Source organism: Gopherus flavomarginatus, chromosome 5, assembly GCF_025201925.1.
Source record: "Gopherus flavomarginatus isolate rGopFla2 chromosome 5, rGopFla2.mat.asm, whole genome shotgun sequence".
Taxonomy (NCBI): domain Eukaryota; kingdom Metazoa; phylum Chordata; order Testudines; family Testudinidae; genus Gopherus; species Gopherus flavomarginatus.
This window is the reverse complement of record NC_066621.1, coordinates 90,015,488-90,031,691: the sequence shown is the minus strand read 5'-3', so window position 1 is coordinate 90,031,691 and position 16,204 is coordinate 90,015,488. Positions and strand designations below refer to the sequence as shown.

At 45.8% G+C, this 16,204-nt stretch overlaps 1 protein-coding gene across 3 annotated transcripts in view; it reads left to right on the top strand.

Moving 5' to 3' along the window:
- Positions 1-16,204, top strand: part of PLEKHH1 (pleckstrin homology, MyTH4 and FERM domain containing H1) — an 88,758-nt gene that overhangs the window by 15,738 nt on the left and 56,816 nt on the right. For all 3 annotated transcript variants that reach the window (XM_050953462.1, XM_050953460.1, XM_050953461.1), the window contains exons 3-5: positions 6,238-6,300; positions 11,491-11,640; positions 15,348-15,431. In XM_050953462.1, the coding sequence (XP_050809419.1) occupies positions 6,238-6,300; positions 11,491-11,640; positions 15,348-15,431 (297 nt within the window). The remainder of the gene's footprint in view (positions 1-6,237; positions 6,301-11,490; positions 11,641-15,347; positions 15,432-16,204) is intronic.

The window sequence follows — 16,204 nt, the reverse complement described above, 5'->3', positions numbered from 1 at the left end:
AACAGCATCGGGTAAAGACCGAAGTCCAGGATGACAGATTGTCAAAGGTACACCTAGCAAAAGAACATGTATGCATTTTGAGCTGTCACCTCCATGCTCATTAGAATCACAAGGTGGGGGATGTTTCTATAAAATTAAGCAATACAGGCAAGGAGGGGGGAAGTTACAGAAATGCCCATCTTGTGGGTAACAGGGAGGGCATAAAGCACTTTCCTCCACTGACTCCAGTACAGTGGTCGTCCAGCATTGATTCTGTTCCACATTTAAAGTGTCCTCAGTTTCCATGTAGCCTATACTGGTAGCTGTCAGAAGCTATTACCATTTGGTGGTGGCTGTGCAGTGGCCTACTGTATGACAAAGTAAGGGTGAATCTCCAGTCTTAGTGGACTTATGTTCACATCACAAGACCCAGTACTACCATTGACACTAAATGGCCTCCATATTGACTTCTCTACCAAGGACTGACGGGCCCTGGAATCAGAACAGGGACAGCATGGGCAGTAGCCAGGCAAGTTTCCATAACATTGCCCTGCTGAACTATTCCATTCTCACTTAGAGCGATTACCTTTACAAGCTGGAGAGGAGTCAGGCTCCATGGCCCATTAAAGCCTTGGTCTCTTGCTGAGAACACTGAAAATGAAGGGAATTTAGTGTGATATTTTATGCTACGCCTACCAAACATTAAGTTTAGTGTATGTAATTTTGTTTGTTTGCTGTTTGATCATTGAAATGGGGGTACATGTGCACGCAACTCTCTCTGCTACCTTCTATCTGAATATGCTCTACAATAATTAAACTAGGGCTCATAATGTCTCTGTCAGGCAGAAAGTGATATCATTCTCATTTTACAGATGGGGACACTTGGGCCCAGAAGTGTTTAGGACCACATTTTCAAGAAGATGGCACTAATTTTGGGTGATCATCTTGAGATGCCTAAAGCACAATTTTTCCAAGGGACTAATCTGCAGTTCCCACTAACTTTAATTGCCCTTTACATTTTATGCTGTCACATCATTTCAGAGAGAAATAGAGCCCATGTGTGACAGGTTTGGTCACAGAGTCCCCCTTCGGCCTGTCCCCTGATGTGCTGAGACTACCTCTGAGCCTGTTTTCCTTGCCAGCTTGGGACTCTAGAACCCTGCCTTGTTGAGCCAGGCACACTAGTGTGTTGCAACACAGACCCACGTCTAATCCACGCCTCCAAAGCTGCAGACTTAACTGTAAACAACTTAGCAGGTCCCCTGCCTCCAGCACCCAGACAGCCAGCTCCCAATGGGATCCAAACCCCCAATAAATCTGTTTTACTCTGTATAAAGCTTATACAGGATAAACTTATAAATTATCTGCCCTCTATAACACTGATAGAGAGAGAGAGGCACAACTGTTTGCTCCCCTGGCTATTAATCACTTACTCTGGGTTCATTAATAAAAGCGATTTTAAGTGGCTTCAAATAATAACAGACAGAACAAAATAAGGCACGAAGCAAAAACACGCAAGTCTAAGATAATATTTCACCCTCGGAGGTGTTCCAATAAGCTGCTTTCACAGACTAGACTCGACTCCTTCCTAGTCTGGGCCCAATCCTTTCCCCAGTACAGTCCTTGTTTCTTCCAGCAGACATCTTAGGTGGAAAGCAGGGGTTTTCTCATGGCTGCCCCCTCCTCCCCCACCCCAGTCCTGCTCCACCCCTTTTTATAGCTTTGACAGAAGGTGGGAATCTTTTGTCTCTTTGGGTCTACACCCTTCTAAATGGAAAAATACCAGATTCCAGTATCAGGTGCCATGGTTACATGTACTGTGAGACCTCATTCTTTATTACCCAGGGGCTGGCCCACACACATACAGGAAGGCTTGCAGGTAAATAAACCATCTATAACCAATTGCCCTAGTCTGTGGGACTCATCAAGATTCTAAACCACCATTAAATGGCCCACACTTTGCATAATTACAATAGGACCTCAGAGTTGTACTTCATATTTTTAGCTTCAGGTACAAGAATGATACATGCATACAAATAGGATGAACACACACCGTAGATTATAAGCTTTTTAATGATACCTTACAAGAGACCTTTTGCATAAAGCATATTTTAATTATCATATTCATAAGCATATTTCCATAAAGCATATGGAGTGCAATGTCACACTAATATTGCTATTCTTAGTTCTGTGTGTAACCCACACACCTCTTGGGTGTGGTGTTCTGTCCCGTCTAGTGGCACTGAAACCACTTAGAGAGATAAAATGAGTCTGCTCTATGGCCTTAGCTAACAGCCAATGGGCTTTTAGCTCATGTGGTAGAGTCTCATGCACTAAGCTAACCAAAGGGCCCAGGTTTGATCTCGCCTGCCAACAACCAGGGTCTGTTGGTGTTATGTGTGCTCAACTACCTGCTACCACCTACTTCTGCCTCGTGCCTTCATCAGTAAGGATATTAGGAAATACTGGAAGCTTCATATATGAGAACATGTTCTTGTGAGGCTTCCAACATTTTTTGCAGACCCCGGGTGGATTAAGATTAAATCATAGTAACCAGAACTACTAAAAGGCTGCTCCAAAACATTGGGGCCTCCTCAGAACAGTCTTTTGCTCCTACCACTCCTCTCCTAGAGGGATTTTTGTCTTCTACTCCTGAGTTATTGATTTTTCTCCCAAGTGAGGCAGCTGACCAGCAGCAAACAGCTGTGCACGGAGCTGTCATCTGCTGCTTCATACTCATTACTTTGTCCAGGCTCCCTGTAATAACTGGGCCCTGAATTCCAAGGGTCTGGGTTTAATCTCATCCTGTGCAAACCAAAGAGTTTGGGGCAAGCTTCCAAGCTTTGGGGAGTTTAGATAAACTGAATCTTTCACAGTTCACCCCTGCTGCATAGAATATATTTGGAAAAGGGGACAGGGAACATGTGAGTCAAGTAGTAGGCCATATTGCAAAAACATCCACCAATGCCATTGCTGTAGTAAAACAAGAGGGAAGGAAAGGTCCATGTGTTTCCCAGGTGCTGTCTCTGGCCTCCAGGTTTTCCTGGCATGGTGTCAACTCTCCAGGAAAAGGTTATGGGAATGGAGCAAGCTCTCGAAAACAGCCCTGTGACCATAAAGACTCTCCAGGACCCTATCCTACAGCTCTGTGTTTCTCTCCAGTAGGAGGATCAGTCAGTGTGCAAATATTACCTTGGAGAGAGAGAGAGAAAAGGGGAGGAGCTGGAAAAGACTAGCTAAAGCTTGAGAGGGATCAAAGCCAGGCAGGCTCTGAAGGAAGGAGTCCTTAACAGTGCTGAATGTTGCCATAGAAGAGGCTAAAGACCTGGGGATGACACTTGAGGAAGGGAAATAAGAGCTGAACTTTATTTGGCAAGCTTGATTCAAGCACACAATGAAGGTTTTATTAGAAGTGATGGGAGTTACAGAACTGAATGTAAACAAATATATCCCTGAAATAAAATATCCACTCATTTTAGGAGAGAATAGGTGCAAACTTCCCCTGAAGCATCTCTGAAGACCTAAACCCAGCACCTTTGTATTAGAGCATTGGAATCAGGAAATGAAATTGATTAGAATATGCTGAGTACATTTCCCAGATCTGAGAGAGAGCTCTGTGTAGCTGGAAAGCTTGTCTCTCTCACCAACAGAAGTTGGTCCTATAAAAGTTATTACCTCACCCACCTTATCTCTTTAGGATACTGTGGAGCAGATTCATCCCTGTGCTGCCACAGAAGGAGTGGAGGTAGTTCGTGTCTCTTCTATTTAGAGGGTTACGAGAGTGCTTAATTTGTGTCAGGACTTGCGAAGGCTGAGCCCCAGCTCCTCTGGGCTTGTTGAGTCAGTTATGAAAGTAAAAAAAAAAATTTGCTTGAGCCCTGGCACCTCTTTCATTGAAATTAAGTACTAGTTATGAGGCAGGGACGGGATGGGGAGGGGGGTATGGCCGAGGTGAGGGCAATCCTGAGGTCTGCCCTAAGTTGTGTCCCTGACTGGGTTTTTGAAGAACACAGTCACTGGGATACAGATCTGCCTAGGTTATGCCCCATCCCGTTTTACACCCAACATATTTTGGGCTGCTGCAGAGACTGCACAGCGGTGGCAGAGCCTGATCTGTGCCTGGCACAGAGGCCCTTTACAGTTGGGTTATGCACTGTTAAGCCTTACTCCTGTCCTATCAGCTGAGTCCTCTGTTGTTAATTATGTGAATCTGACCGTCTGGTTTCACTATCCTAGCTGACTGAAATGCAGAATGGAGAAAATGTAGCATCAATAGTGAAAAGTTAATTACCCAGTAGTCAGTGCTGAACCAATACTACAGCATGGGGTTAGGATGTGATGTGCTGCTTACCTACCAACATTTGACAGCTATAAATAGGGATATGTGAAGAGAAAAATAGGGACATTTTTTTAAATGCCATTGAAATTATGAAAGAGTCTTGTAGAATTTAAAAGGGATGAAACCAACAGAATCTTTACAGGCCTTTAGTTGAGGATCTAAAAAAAGTAGTCAAAAAAGTTATAGTATTTAATAGATAGTGAAGTTTTTCTGTGCTTTTTAAAAAAACTATCCTGTAGAATTCTATAGCAGGGATATAATTAGGGCCCCACCAAATTTACAGCCATGAAAAACGTGTCATGGACCATTAAATCTGGTGTCGCCCCCCCCCCCACGCTCCCCGGTGAAATCTGGTCTTTTGTGTGCTTTTACCCTATACTATACAGATTTTACAGGGAGACCGGCATTTCTCAAATTAAGGGTCCTCACCCAAAAGGGAGTTGCAGGGGGGTTGCAGTACTGTCGCCCTTACTTCTGAGCTGCTGTCAGAGCTAGGTGACTGGAGACCTGCGGCTGTTGGCTGGGAGCCTAGGTCTGAAAGCAGAACCACTACCAGCAATAGTGCAGAAGTAAAGGTAACAATACCATACCATGCCATCCTTACTTCTGCGCTGCTGCTGGTGACAGTTCTGCCTTCAGAGCTGGGTTCCTGGCTAGCTCTGCCGCTCTTCAGCTGCCCAGCTCTGAAAGCCCTGCCACCCCAGGAGCAGCAGCACAGGAGTAAGGGTAGCAGTACTGCAACCCCTGCACAACTCCTTTTTGGATCAGGACCCTTACACTTATACCACTGTGAAATTTTAGATTTAAATGGCTGAAATCATGAAATTTACGATTTTTAAAATCCTATGACTGTGGAATTAACCAAAATGGACCAGGAATTTGGTAGGATCCTAGATATAATTCACTATCAAACTCTATAGAAAGTTTACAGTTTTCGATTAACTCCATAGGGATTCTATAGTGGTTTGGAATAATAGAGTGGAAAAAACCCTATACTTTGTGCTACAAGTAGGGCCTGTAGGGACACCTGGCATGTATGTTAGTTCCTGGGTTGCCATGTTTTGGTTGAACTGTCCAACAGAGGTTCTGACCACTTACAAAGCCTATGATATTTTTGGCAAAAATAGGCCCTACACCAAATTCTAGCTTGGGTAACTGCATTCTGCCATTAAATGCTCTTTCCACTTTAAACTGGATACAGTTGACTTCATATTTTATCTTTACACAGTTACGTAGTGCGTTAAGTAGTTGCTGTGTTTCACTCCAGCTATGGCTGCATTTCAATGAAGGTGAAGTAATTCCTGTATATGCAGGATTAAATTCCATACTCTTTAATCAAGTAGAGACACTCATTGACTTCGCTGGGAGCTTTCCTTCAATTAAGGACCAGTTAGTTAAATTCTTTGGGATGAAAGGTACAATAGGAATTTGAGATGCTCACTAACCTGTAGCTTTGAGATTAGAGGCTGCTTTTGTAGATAGACAACAGTATCTATGCGACCTATATAGATCTAGATAGCGTGTGGAGCCTACTGGGAGCCATTCCGTGCTGTATTCAGTTTTATTTGCCCCTATTAATGAGTCACTATTTGGAGAAAGCACAGGAAAGAATGATGGGCGATAGCCAGGCTACTTGCTGAGATAACCCACCAAGTATAGATTGCAGAGGCGAAACTGGGGATGTTCCTTTGACCCATGTAATGAATGATAAGCTCACTAATGAGAAAACAGTTCTTGCAAATCCAAAAGGGGTGGCAGGGTAGGCTGGGTGAGTTCAAAGGTCTTTGTTTCCTGGTCAGAGCTGTCCAGTTAACCTGATGAATACCAAAGATCAGAGTTCCTGTTAAAGAAACCAGGAGCTTTGGATTCAAAAAAATAATGATTCTGCTCACTATCAAATCTCTTTTCTGGCTGTGAAGATGCAGGAGCTGGAGCAGAGAGTAATCGAGGCAGAGCAGAGGGCAGAGAATGCAGAGAAACAGGTAAGAGGTTCTCCAACACTGACACTGTTATGAATCCAGCAAGCCTGCACTTTTAACAGCCTCCAAACCACTGTAGAGAGAGCACCCAATATTATGGAGCTTCCCTAGGGAGACACTTATTACAGAGCAATTAATTAATATTTCTGGTCCTGCCCCGCTACCCTCCTGCCTGAGTTTCCAGGGTTGCCCTAAAGGAGTTAAGCCCAACACATAACACCTGCATTTCAGTTCTGCAACAAAAACATTTGAAGAATCCTGCAGAGAAGCTGCACCTTTACCTACAGATCTGTGCCATGGAGGCAGTTAAGCCAATGGAGTGACTAACTGTCACACAGTATGTCACAACAGACCACAGAATAGCAGGGGGCTATTGCAGATCAGGATTGAAGTGCAATGTTGAAGCACCATAGAGGCTGTAAAACACAGTGCAATACACAGGAGTGCTGTTATGAGACTGACTTATTTCCGGCCTCAATCTCATGACATTGCTTGGGATTACAAGATATTATATACCCGTGTCACGTTGCCGGGAGGTCAGTATCCACTGTTTCCTGTTTTAGGGGCCTCAGAGTGGAATAGCAGGTGCTACCACAGGTCAGGATTGAAGTGCATTGGCATAGTTATAAGAGGGAAGCCTGCATTGCACCAGGAGCATCATCTCCTCTCTTCCAGGAGCCCCATATCACTCCAGTGAAGTAACAAAATGGCTTAAATTCCAGTCCCATTAGCCCTCATGTGGGATTCTCTGACCCTGGTGAAGTTTTTCCAACATGATAGCAAGTGTACTATGAAATGTAAACAAGCAACATCTCATCTAGAAACATCCCAACCTCCATGCTATAAAATTATATGGTGTACGAGGTTAATAACTAGCTGGTCCCCGTGCAAATTGTCTGGGTTGCTGACACCATGCTATCAGAGTTTCCTCTGCTCCCCCCTGCTCCCTGTGAACAGCTCGTTGTTGAATGCGAAGAAGATAATGGCAGAAGTATGTGGGCAGTGGAGTAGAAATGATTGAGTATGGGACTGTAACAGAGGTCAGTGGGTGAGACAGGCAGAGAGATTGTCACTATGGCTATTGTTGAGGTCACTAGACCACCTGTGACTTAATTCAAAGGCAATGGCCTTGATTCAGCCTTGCTGACACAGAGATGGCAATTGTGCCCCCTGAACCAGCAGAGCGATGGCATTTACCTCTCCTCTCCAGGTGTTCTGCCAGGACAGCACCGTTTTACATTCCAGCCACGGCTCTGTAGGAAATCCACTAATAGAGGCTGACCCTTCCAGCCGACTCTTCCCACTTTCTGGGAAAAACAAGCCAGTTCTGCACTTCTGGCAGAGTGGAGGTTGTTGGTGGTGTGTGCCACTGTGACCGACCCTTACTATAGCACACTTTCCACCAGTGAGAGGCCTGCAGCCCAGGCTGTACCACCGTACACGAGCAGAACCCAGGAGAGTGACTCAGGCCGCAAAGGTTGCTGCCTTTCCAACAGCACCACTCATATCAATATCCAGAGAGGAGCATCTTTTCAGTAGAAATGCTTTAATTACACTCGACAGCTTCAGGAAGTGGAGCTGCCCCTCTCATAAACAGGTATATTCTGGGTGAATAAGCAGCATTTGTCAAATGAAAGGGCTCCACATGGAGTTTAGAGTCTTTTGTTTTCTTTCACCCAATGAGACTGGCTGTTTGGACTGCTGATTCAATGGGCTCCCACAGCTGCCATCCTCAATTAAAGAAATCACATGTCTGCAGTCCCCACTCTGAGCCTCCAGCACAGTCAGCACTTGGGCATCAGACAGGCAGGAGGGGCCCTCTTTTTTTTTTTTTTTTTTTTTTTTTTTTTTTTTAATTATAATCACCCTGAACTCTAATGAAAACACATCTGACTCAATGAGCTTAGCTTTCTGCCTGGATGGCGGGTGCCTGCCTTTCTGATTCAGTGCAAGGGAGAAGCAGTTTGCTTCTCTATCTGATGTAGACAGACAACGGGGCAAAACACAGCTTCTGCAAGTCTGAGGTGAGGGCTGCCCAATGGAGCGTAAGCTGCTCTGTCATGCAGAACCTGCAAAGCAACCTGGTAATTGCCAGCACTCTGCAATGCTGGCGCTAAGCCTTTGCCAAGCCACAGTGGCATTTGGGAAGAGCTGGTCCGAGAATTATTCTCAACTCAACTCTTAGTGACAAGACAGCAGTACTGGGTATTTGTCCCTCATTACATGTTGTAATTACCAGGCTGAGTTAAGTTGAGTTTTTCATTGGTAAGGAACTTTACTATCTAGCAAAACAAGTTCTTTATAGAATCTTCCATACAAACTAGACTCAGACACTTCACAGGGTTAGGTGATGATAACTGCAGGAATTAGGAAATAGGCTTGGGATAGAAAGTAGTAGTAGCCTCAGAGGGTTGCAAAGAAAACTCGGATTCTAGAGGTAGCTGGATCCTAGAGTACTAAAACTTTGTAATACAAAAGAATTCCCACCTGTTCACATGAACTAGTGTTGGCACAGATGGGGACAGATATCCATTCTCATCCTGCTGGACCTCTGCAGCATTTGACATTGTTGACCATGAGATTCTGCATTCTTACCTGAGAGAGATAGTAGAAGTCCAGGGTAATGTGCTAGAATGGTCTGAGCCAGGTGTGGGCAAACTTTTTGGCCCAAGAGCCACATCTGGGTATGGAAATTGTACGGTAGGCCATGAATGCTCACAAAATTGGGGGTTGGGGTACAGGAGGAGGTAAGAGCCTCTGGCTGGGGGTGCAGGCTCAGGGTTGAAGCCAGAAATTAGGAGTTCAGGGTGCAGGAAGTGGCTCCGGGCTGGGGAAGGGGGTTGGGGTGAGGGCTCTGGCTGGTGTTATGAGCTCTGGGGTGGGACTGGGGATGAGGGCCTTGGGGTGTAGGAGGGTGGTCCGGGCTGGGACTGAGAGGTTCGGAGAGCGGGAGGGGGATCAGAGCTGCGGAAGGAGGTTGGGGCATTGGAGGAGGTCAGGGGTGCAGGCTCTGTGTGGCACTTACCTCAAGCAGCTCCCGGAAGCAGCAGCACGTCCCCTCTCCAGATCCTACGCAGAGGTGTGGCTGGGCGGTTCTGCGCGCTGCCCTGTTCGCAGGTGCCGTCCCTGCAGCTCCCATTGACTGCAGTTCTTGGCCAATGGGAGCTGCGGGGGTGGCGCATGGGGCTGGGGAAGCATGCAGAGCCTCCTGGCTGCCCCTTCACGTAGGAACAGGAGGGGGGACATGCCACTGCTTCTGGGAGCCACGGCACACGCAGAGCAGGGCAAGTCCCCATCCCTACTCTCCAGCGGGAGCTTAGGGGCTGGATTAAAACATCTGAAGGGCTGGATGTGGCCCCCGGGCCATAGTTTGCCCACCCCTGGTCTGAGCCCTTTCTGCAATGTCACTCCAACAAGCAATGATCCTGGTGGAGTTCCACAAGGATCAATTTACTCTCTGATCTTTTTCCACATCTGTATGCACCCAATAGGTGAACTGGTCAGATGACACAGACTCAACTGCCAGCAATATTCAGATAATACTTATCATTTACCATATACAACCACACGACTACCACCAAGGTGGCCCAATGCTTGTATGAGATCAGCTTTTGAATGAATAACAGTTGTCTGAAGCTAAACCCAAGCAAGGCAGAGGAGATGCTGGTGGGCAGAGGAAAGTATTCTGAAGGACTTGCAGCCCTGCTGCAGTCGCTGGTCATTGAAGACATGTGCCTACAATTGGTCAGTTCAGTCCATAGCCTAGGCGTACTCTGATTTCTCTCACATAGCAGCATGTGCAAGTAACATTTTTACCATCTACGCTTGGCTAGAAAGTCCCTCCCTTCCTGGCAGACAAAGATCAGGCCTCAGTTATTCACACATTCATCACCTCTTAGATGGTTTATAGCAATGCCTGGGCATGAAGTCTTCACACTTTGGAAACTCCAGCTACTGCAGAATGCAGTGTTGTCTTCTCAGCAACAAAGGCTACGATGAACGTATCAAACCTGTCCTCCATTCGCTAAAGTGGCTTCCAGTAGACTATCAAATTAAGTTCAAGGTCTGTCCTTATCTTCAAAGCACTCCATGGCCTGGGCCCAAGATACCCAGAAGAATCATCTAAAGCTCCAGGATGGAGACTGTGGTCAATAACTCTGCTCCACTGGCACAATGGAACTCTTAACAAGAGTAAAGCTCATCTTGCAGGAGACAGAACTTTCTCTGGTGGCCAACCTACGAATGTCTCATGAACTCCCCTAGGAACTAGGGACCATCACAAACCTCACCACTTTCCACTCCAAGTGCAAAGTGCATTTTTTTGCCCTTGCCTTCTCTAATATAAACACATAGCTTCAGACAGTTATATTAAAAACATTCCCCCTTCCTTCAAAACAAGACTGTTCACTGCACATGCTTTCCCCTCTGGAGAGGATGAGAGAGCACACACACAAGAAGTGTTAGGTGGCTTAATGCACTACTAGAAGGCCATCAAATACTACAGTGATAAGCTTGGTATAAAAACCTACATAGAACAGAATAGAATAGAGGGGAGCCCAAAGGGAGGCCAGGATCTGATGGGTTTCAGCATTTTTACCACTGTGTTAGTTAGCAGGTTTAACCTGCACAATTGCAAAAACACCAGAAGCTGTCAAAGCTTTGTCTAAACTAGGGATCATAGCAGTGGGAGTTTTTTGGTAAGTATCCCCAGTGTAGTTACAACCCAAAGGCTTTGAAGAGGACGACTAGGATCTTCGTATTGAATCTGGTATTAATGGGAATAAATAATTCAATATGGTATTAGTTGTAGTCAGTGTAGAGAGCCCTGCTTTTCTATATGATGTAGGGTATTTATATGGCCTCCCTATTACCATAGATTGTGAGGTGCTCAGATACAAACTTGTATCTTCTGTTATTTCTCATTGCTTTTCACCCTGTCCCCTTTGCTCCACCAGTGGCAATGTCAGAACTGAACACACTGCATTTGAAAATAAAATTAATTGCAAAGTACCTTAGGCCTGTAAGAGTGTTTTTTCAAAGGTCAGATTTTTCTTTCTTTCCCTCCATCATAAAGATGAGTCCCCACTCAGAGTGGTTACCACTAAAATAACTCATGCCATCACATTCAATTTTCATTAACTCCACCACCACCACCCATGGTCATTACAATGAAAGTGTGAGGGTATCTTTCAGGTCAGAGTCATGGAAGAGAAGGTGAAATTGGCCAGTATGAAAACCAGCGAATCAGAGAGTACCCTATACAGAAAATACCAGGAGCTGCTGGGCACAGTGCAAGGAAAGGATGATCTGATCGGCAGACTGGAAACGCAGCTGGAGAAACAGGTAAAGCCACCTTCCACTGGGAGATCTGTAGTATGCATGGGCCCGTGGGACCATAGGTAACGTATGGTGCATGGCCTGACTTCTCTCCATCATCCATGTGCTTTCATCAAAGCTGTGAAGAGAAACAATCTCATTCTGGCTGGCAGGGTGACCCGAGTCTTTAATACGATGGTTTTCTGATTAAAGCAAGATTCCTGTCCTTCCAAGGAGATATACAGCAATCCAAATAGACAAAACTAAAGTAAAATCCATTTAAGTTTGGGCTGATGGGGATTCATAGTGGGATGTGAAAACGTTTTATTGGGATCACTGGTTTAAATTCAGAATAGACTAGGAGAGGGAACATCTCAAATTGAAAACAGCCTTTGACATCCTGGTTGTCTATGTGACTCAATTCCTAAGTGTAGAGATTTTAGTGGTTCTGGGGTATGGTAATACGATATTGAGTCTCTTACCATTATGTCTCTGATCTGAACCTAGCTCGGTACATTACCATTTCATGGATGTTCAAAGGCCTACGTAAAATGCATTACATAGGATTTGCCAGGTCTTTTCAAACCAGTGGGTCAGTCAAGTCTGAAATCTCATCTCCAGCAGAGGCTGGCACCTGATGCTTTAGAGGAAGGCAAATAAGTAGAATAATACACATTGCAAATGTTACAATGCTGTACTCAAGGTGGGAGGGGGGAAATCCTACCTCCCTGACATGAAGCATGAGATTTGATAACATTTGTAGTTAAGCATATTAAAGTAAGAGTAATTATTTGGTCATAGAATTATCCAGGACTATTTAAACCCAAAAACAGTATCTGAACTAGATGTGCTGCTGTGGCACTGAGTTGCACAGACCAATTAAAACTATGAAGTACCAGTTTTATTTTTGTTGTATCTGTATGGGCCAATGATTGAGTGAACCCTTTATTCTCTTACTTTGTGAGAGTGTAAAATGAAGTGAGTGATCATTTTTACTATCCCTACTTTCAAATGAACTAGACTCCATGTTCAAAAGTCACCAGCAGATTTGGTACAAAACCATTATCGCAATTGTCACCTTTGTTGTCAGCTTCAGTAGAGAGGCGAATGGCTGAAGGAGCCAAGGAGACTGAACTTCTCCCTCTAGCTCCTAGGCTTGGTTTCTCCTTGTAAGGTATCTAAGCTATTTTTGGAGTGGGGACCCTTGCACTGCCATCACCCATGCTATACCTGATCTGAGGCTAAACAGAGGCCTTCACTTTCCAGCAGTATCAATCTAGCATCTTTCAGCAGCAAATTCCCTTAAGAAGGGAAAAAGAGAAAAATGATGTGACCACAAAGCTGATGGCATGGTGTCATTACCCTGGCAGTCACTTGGGAACAATACTCCCTGTTTGATTTCTCAAACTTATTATTGTAGCATCTAGGAGACCTGGTCACGGACCTATGCTAGTCACTGTACACACACAGAACATACCTGTAAAATCCTCCTTGAGTTTCCCCTTGTGGCAGGAAGGTGCCCGGTAGGCACTCAGTCTCAGTTCCCCCTTCCCTCCTAGGGTCCCTCCAAACACTTCAGTGCTGTCTTGGGCTGAGAACACTTTTGTCACAGGATAGTTTGTGATGACCCACATCTCAAAGGCATAAACCAGAGCCTCTGGCTCTGCTGCCTTTTGTCACTTTTGACTCTTCTTCAGTCCCCAATCATCCTTCAAATAGAAGGTTGCTGGGCTTATCCCCATCATCTCCTGATAAAGTTTAGAGGCTCAACCAAAGCAAAAAACACAAATAAGTCAGGCTGCCCTGGGTTTAACAGAACTCTCACATCCTTCCTGAGTTCTTTCCCAGTTCCCTACCCCTCGTACAGGACAGCGGCCACAGTATCAGTCTCCAGGGCCTTCCCTCTGTCCAGTGCTCACAGAGTTTGGCAGGAAACATTCCCTCTATCACTCTGCAGGCCTATGTCTTCCTTCAGCCTCAGTTCTCACTTCATTTCCTGCCTTTATACAGGACAGTGGGCACAGTACGCTCCTTTGGCCCTCTTCTGGCTCCAGAGTCTCCATGGGTCTGCTTTTGGCCTGTCTCTCTTCCTTCCTAGATGCCAGGCCTCCTTATATCTCCTGACCCCAGATGCTACCCCATCTCCTAATCAGTGGTAGTTAGGATACACCAGTTCAGTCACAAGAGGTGTGACACCTCCCTAAAAAGGGGCTCAGTCACCCTGTGACAATATCCCACCTATAGACAGCCCAGTGCTCCCTGTGGTGTCCTGGCTTAGGTTTTGGGCCTATGGTCCACACATATATTACTTTGACCTTGGTTTCTCAGTGAGAGCAACAGCTGTGTGTCACACGGACCTTGATGGGATTGCAGGCTTTCAAAGTAACCATCCTTCCTAAATCTCCAACTTTAACACCTGCCCTCTAAGCTCCAGATAGAATTATTGACATTTATATAATTCTCTTCGTTCTTTAGGACTGAAAAAACATTTTACAAGGTACACACAGGAATTGTTTAATTCTCCATTGACATGTAGCCACCGAATGGGTGGAAAACTACAGTTACTTAACAGCACAGAGCAACAACATTACATAATAATGTAGGATAAGAAGAGTAGAAGACTATGTACAAATGAAACTCTGGGAGGCAGAATGTAATTGCCCAAGATACAGTGGGGCCCTATAGAGGTGCGGACTCACCCCTGCAGCACCTCCTGCTGGTTGTCCTGGGGAATTAGCTCACTTCCAGCCAGGAGCACCCTCTGCAGGCCACTGATCCGCCTGTCCTCTGGCTCTGTGTCCGTCCCTGGACCCCGGTGCCCTTTTAACTGAGGTGCTGCCCCCTGTCAATCCCCCATCAATGATCTGGGTCTCCCTTCCCTAGGGAACCCCCAACCCACTATCCCCACTTCACCTCAGAATATGGCTACTGCCAGTCACCAACTAGCCCCCATTCACTAGGGCAGACTGCAGTATCAGCTACTTATTATAGGCAAAGGAGTTTGGACTGGCTGCCTTTGCCTACCCCTGGGCTGCTCTCTGCAACCACCAGTGCTGGTTGGCCTTATGCTAGGCTGCAGCCTGGGGCTTTCCAGGCTGGAGCTCCCCACCCTGTCTCTAGCTCCCTGCAGCCAGGCCTTTCTCCCTCTACAGGCAGAGAGAGACATCTGAGCTCCTGGCTCCCAGCCTCTTTATACAGGCCAGCTGTGGCCTGATTGGGGTGTAGGCCAGCTGCAGCCACTTCCCAATCAGCCCAGCCACAACCAGTAGCTCCCAGCCACAACCTTTCCCTGGGGCTGTTTTAAGCCCTTCAGGGCAGAAACAGGGTAAGCACCCCGCTACAAAAGGCCCCAAAACAGATACCCTGGTATTGTTAGCCTAAATTTTCAAAAATTACTCAAGTGGATTTTGAAATCACCAGACACCTTAAAGGGGCCTGATATCAGAGGCCAGGTGAGCATTAATATCTCAGTATCAGAGGGGTAGCCATGTTAGTCTGGATCTGTAAAAAGTGACAAAGAGTCCTGTGGCTTTCACTTAAGCTCCAATATGTCTGTTAGTCTATAAGGTACCAGAGGACTCTTTGTCACTTATTAATATATCTGACTACACTTCAGTCCTGGGACCATTTCACTGAATGGAAGTTCCTGTATATAAGCCACTACTGCTACAGTAACCCACTAAGAACATCATGGCTGTGTTCCCATAATGCATTTAATCCTCTCTTTGTCACAGAAGCAGTTGAGGGCTGAGGAAGCTAAAATTGTTCAAGACAAAGCTGCCAAGATCAAGGAGTGGGTAACGTTTAAGCTAAGAGAGGTGAGTCTCCAGCCTGTTGTCAACTTCTGTGGTGTGCAGTTGGGAGTGGTGATTCTATATGTTGCTGGGGTTGAAGATTCAGCTCTTTGTATGGACAATAAAAGCAAGATATTATTACTCCCGGGGGAATTCTGCACCACTGCCTTATGCCAACAGGGAGGATGGGCTCTCTAAAGTCACTGACAAAATTTGGTCTCTTCAAGGCATAGCCATTGTGCCACCCAGTTAACTAGCCAGCCATCAAACTGGAGTGTGGGTGATATCTACATACAGAAACGCTGGATGTTAAGTCTCTTCTTGCACTGAGTGAAACTTCTCATGTTGTCTTAAATTCTTGTATTCTCCTACACTGGCTTATTCCTGGGGGAATTCAACGCCACTGCGCCAGCGCATAGTTCATAGGCCATGCATATTTTTAATTTTTTGCACAGAAAAAAGCTTCTGCTGCCGGAAAGTTGCTGCATTTCTGCCTTTTGCCCACAAGACAGCACTTTGGTGTTTGAACAGAGCTGCCTCAGCAGAAAATAACTTCAGCTGGAAAGTTGCTGCAGTTCTGCCTTTTGTCCACCAGATGGCGCTGTGATAATAGAACAGAGCAGCAGCTCCTGGCCAGCTAGGGGAGAGAAAGAGCCTGCCTTCTTCACAGTGCCTGTGGGGCTAGGTCCGGAGAAGGGGGCTATGGGGAGAAAAACAGCATGGGGCTGCTGGGAGGTCAGACAGGGGCTCATAAGGGCTAGTTGGGGAGGACAGACTGGGGCAGGGGCTGAATGAGA